Here is a 4,798-nt window from a genome sequence, read left to right as displayed (position 1 = left end):
CACCTCCAACCCTTATCTTGTTAGAGCAAATTGAAAAAAGCAATTACCTGCAGATGCCACATTGTGTCTGACAAACAAGATAATGTAGCAGAGGACAACAAGCAAGTGCTCTCTTCATCGCTCTCTCTCTCTCTCTCTCTCTCTCTCATCCCAAGAGGCTCCTTTTTTCCTCACGCTGCACACTTCTCGAAACATTTATAACCACATCTCCTCCGCCTATTGTGACTGCAAATAGCCTTGACCACACTGCTGTCCCTAAACCACTCTGACCCTCTTCCTCTACTTTAGAAGTTCTGAATAAAGCTTTCCCTTCAGCATTCACGCCAGGAAGTATTTTGGCTCTGTCCAGTTGGTCTGTTGGTCTCATTAAGTTTTGGAAGAGGATTTGGAGGTTGAGGGTCACCGCAGCGGCGCTTCTCTTCCTGGACTACTCGCCAACTTTGTTTACAGTCTGGGATAAATATAAGGCTTGGTAGAAGGAAGTGGCAGACTGGACCTGCAAATCAGAAGAGTACAAACAACATTCTAGAGGTAGAAAGCAATTAGCAGAACTCAGAACAGAGAAATATCTTGCTCTTTGGACAATGAAGCAAAAGATGTAATGAAGATGATGTATGTGAGCCAACATGACTAGAGAGATTACACATGACTGAATTAACAGAAAACATTGCAGCTAATTAAAAGCATTGTGCTCCATGCTTACTGCAACAGAGCATTTGATTAGAGAGATAATTGAATTGGAAAGTGAGATTCAACAAGGGATGTCTTGTTGGATAGTCATCAGTACACTATCAGGAAGAAAATTACATGTGAATGTTCATGTAATCATTTCCTCTATGGGTGATGCAACATGCATTAAGAGTGATGGCCGTGCTCTCCAGAGAAATTAAGTTACATCTAACAGGTGAACAATAACATCACATGAAGTTACATACATCACAATTATCATCACTTCCATTCTGTTAATTGTTGAAGATGGAAATCTAATTTTAGCATCTCTTGTGGGTACAACTCAGTCCAGACATTTCATTTGTTTCAAGAGATTGAGAATCCCTTTGAGATAAAGTTTCCTGTTTCACACCGACCCCACTTTTCTCAGACCGACTAATTCTGTTCATGAATAAAATGGTGGCGCACATCTTGGGAAAAGAACATATGCAACCACCTGTTTCCTTTGATGATATTTTAACAACACCCTTTTGAATATCTGTACACTTCACATACAAAAGCACTTCATTAAAAATGCTTAAAAATAACTTTTTAAGCATGATAACCTTCCAATAGGGTGATTATCTTTGGCAGGGGCCGAAATGAGCAGCAGAAGAGCTTTGAAGATGTTCCTAGAGGATATAAATAGTATATTTATCCACAGCACCCCCATGCAGACAATAGTCTGATATAGAGCTGGTGAGTCCCCCTCTCACTATCCAGATTTTTTCCCAAAGAAGACCCTCATCACATATTCCAACATTTCACATACTCTTTATATCCCAGATGTATCATGAGACAACCACAGTCTGAGGCTGTAAAGGAAACAGTGCCTCAGTTCAAGACCCTGAATATAACCAAAACATCCCATTTTAATCTGTGTAGAAATTGTATATTTTCCCCCTACACTCCCCCTTAAAGACTTGTCCCTGCTGTGAATTATTTCTACATCATTTTAAGCAGTGGGAACTTAAAGGATAGTTAGTCATAATTCATAGGACTTTTCCGATGATAAAACAATATTTATAAAGCAGAGGATTACAGCTAGGGGCTTGGTTTCGTAGATATTAAGCTCTCTTATTGAACCGCAGAGATATGAAACCAGATGGAGGTTCAGATCTATACCTGCAATAACTGTCCAGAGATGTGTTTAAGAATAGAGTGAGTAGGGTTGTGTCACAGGTAAGCATCCTTCCTGTTGCACGTTCAGAAATATCACAGCTGAATCTAGAGTTCTTTTTCTCACCTCGCACAGATCATTTAATTTTTTCAGAGAATAATAAAAAAGAATTTCATGCCACTATGAGAGTAATATTTGCCGGGCAACATGACCCAGATCTAATCTCACGTCTTGCAAACCTCAAATCATGTTGTGAAGGAGAATTGAGTCCCACAGTTTAAATATTTACCCACAAAATATTTATTTTGAGGTAGGTATTGTGAGGTAGGTTGACATGAAATATGCAGATTCATCCAATAGACGTTACACACGCAATCCTCATCTTGGCCATTGTTCTGGTGTGAGGTGGTGCAATGGTGCAGTGGGGGTGTGAGATTAGGCTCTTATGTAAGTTTGGGGTTCACTGATAAAAATGACTGAACCAGTTTTAACTGCATACACGTGGCTCAAATCTTCATAAAACAAGCAAAAAAAAAAGAATGTATCTGAGTTAACTGCAATAATGTCAAACATTTAACCATGCTAGATTCTAAACTTGGTAATAATAGCATTTCATTTCATTGCTTTAAAGGCATTACTTGCTTGCCTGCTTATCCCCATGATCGCATTTTAAGATGATGGAGATTAATCATCCATTTCATCTTATCACAACACACCCACTATGAATCTCACCACCTGCTTTGGAATCCATGACTTCAGCTTCACACTGGGGTAGCTCGCTCCTCCTGCTTGCTGCAGCATGGATTGATCTTATACAGGGATTTTTTGTTCAAATGTGCACATTTGCAGGACTTATTATATAGTGACCTATGTATTACGACTGCATATCTAAAGTAAATATATGTAGGTGTGCAACATCGATGAGCTAGGAATATTTCTCCTTTGTTTTGCTCAACTTTACATTTTATTCATAGACATTAAGACACAACACTCAGTTTCAATATGATAGTAATTACATTAAAATAGTCAGCCAAGAAGATTGAGTTCTGTAATTACTTCCTCACTGTTGAGTGAGAGGCTGGCAAAACAGATTAGTCCCAGGAACCCTTTCTGTGCCTGTGTGTTCAAGTGCGTTTAGAAGTTGTACAAATAATTTTCTTGAAGGCTTTCCTGAAATCCCTGTTGAAAATAGTGTATATAATGGGGTTCACTGAACTGTTGCAGTAGCCAATCCAAAAGAAGAGGTTGAAAAGTGTGGTAGGGATGTAGCAGCTGTCTCTGCAGATAGCATGCAGGCTGTATGTGAAGAAGAAGGGGAACCAACAAAGCACAAACACACCCATCACTACCGCCAGCACGAAGGTGAAGCGTTTCTCCCGCATCTGGGCCACTTTGGTCTTGTTGGCCACGGCCAGCTGCTGTCGCGCAGCTGGGTTCTTGTGTTCTGGGTAAAACTGTAACGCCCGAGCCGAAGCCCAGGACAGACGGCAGTTCTGAGGAGGGCAGCAGTCGGACCCCTCTACCTTCCTCCGCTTGGTGAAGCGATGGTTGCGGGGTTTAGTATCCGACGGACAGCAGCTCTCCTCTAGGTCAATGTCATCCAGCTCCCCCTGCCTCTGGTGGCTGCCAGAGCTCTGGCTGCTGGGGCTCTCCATCTCAAACCGGTCATTTCTAACGAAACAGGTCTCTGACTGGGACGGTTGCCTCTCCAGGCCGTTTTTGGCCACAAACACGGTGGAGGAGCGCTGTTTGGCGACCTTATAGATCTTACAATAAACCAAAATCATGATGAGACCCGGAGCAAAGAATGACACCAGGCAGGAGGAGAGGATGTACCAGGTCTCGTCGTTCAGCAGGCACTCCCGTTCGTCATGTTTGGTCATGAGAAGAGGAGGGAAGGAGATAACAGCAGATATTACCCACACCACAGCGATCATGGACTTGATGCGCTTAGGTGTCCGTTTCAGGTTGTAGCTCACCGCCTTTGTCACTGACCAGTAGCGGTCCAGGCTGATGGCGCACAGGTGCACGATGGATGAGGTACAGAACAACACGTCCAGCGCCAGGTAGAAGGCGCACCAAGTACTGCCAAAGTACCAGTATCCCATTACCTCATTGGCGAGGGAGAAGGGGATGACCAGCGTGGCTACCAGGATGTCTGCTGAGGCCAGTGAGACTAAGAAAAGGTTCTGGGGCGCACGGAGAGCCCGGCTGGTCAGCACTGCCACAATAACCAACACATTTCCGACAATAGTTACTGAAATGATCACAGTAACCACCAGGATAATGAGCGCGGTGGCTGCCTCCGTATTTGGTCGAGCAAACGGTGCGTCCGTGGTGTTCTCATCATTGGAAACATTTTCTGTCAACAGATTTAACTGGGTTAAATCCATTCTGGCTCCAATTTGTCCCTGCGTACCATGTTTATTTGTGCACCCTGTTCATCCCCGAAGAAGCTGAGACGGGGTGCCCTGAGTTATCCTCCACTAAGGCATGGAGATATGCTACGCAAAGCTCACCCACATACGATGCAGTACTGCACAAATGTATCTCCACAAAATGTACAACCTTCACCACAAGTCCTCCAAATGGTCCCGACACGCGCACCAAGTTCCGAATACATCACAAATACGAGAAAAACACTTCACAATCCAAAGCTCCGGAGTGAAGTCACTTATCTGCTGTCCCATCGCCGTGCGTAATGCTGCTTTTGAGTTTTGGTGTAGAGCATCGCTTTGAAGACGCACCGGAGATGCACGCTGCTGGTGGAATGAATGCCCATACAGGAGTGAGGTGACATCACTCAGAGGACCAACCCATCTCCAAACTTTAAAAGGAGAGAGAGAGAGAGAGAGAGAGAGGAGAGAGAGAGAGAGAGAGAGAGAGAGAGAGAGAGAGAGAGAGAGACTGTTTACACAGTTGGTTTTGAGATTTCTTTGAAACTGGAATTGTTTCTCTTCAGGACTTGTG

The 4,798-nt window shown here is 43.6% G+C and overlaps 1 protein-coding gene across 1 annotated transcript; it reads right to left on the bottom strand.

The window, feature by feature from the left end:
• Positions 1-2,786: 2,786 nt before the first annotated feature.
• Positions 2,787-4,330, bottom strand: adra2db (adrenergic, alpha-2D-, receptor b). The gene has a single exon (XM_053324203.1). It carries the CDS (start codon positions 4,219-4,221, stop codon positions 2,953-2,955), a length of 1,269 nt encoding a protein of 422 aa, XP_053180178.1. The 5' UTR covers positions 4,222-4,330; the 3' UTR covers positions 2,787-2,952.
• Between the last annotated feature and the right edge of the window lie 468 nt (positions 4,331-4,798).

This window comes from Scomber japonicus, chromosome 8 (assembly GCF_027409825.1).
Source record: "Scomber japonicus isolate fScoJap1 chromosome 8, fScoJap1.pri, whole genome shotgun sequence".
NCBI classification, from domain to species: Eukaryota; Metazoa; Chordata; class Actinopteri; order Scombriformes; family Scombridae; genus Scomber; species Scomber japonicus.
This window is presented reverse-complemented; position numbering and strand designations above follow the sequence as displayed.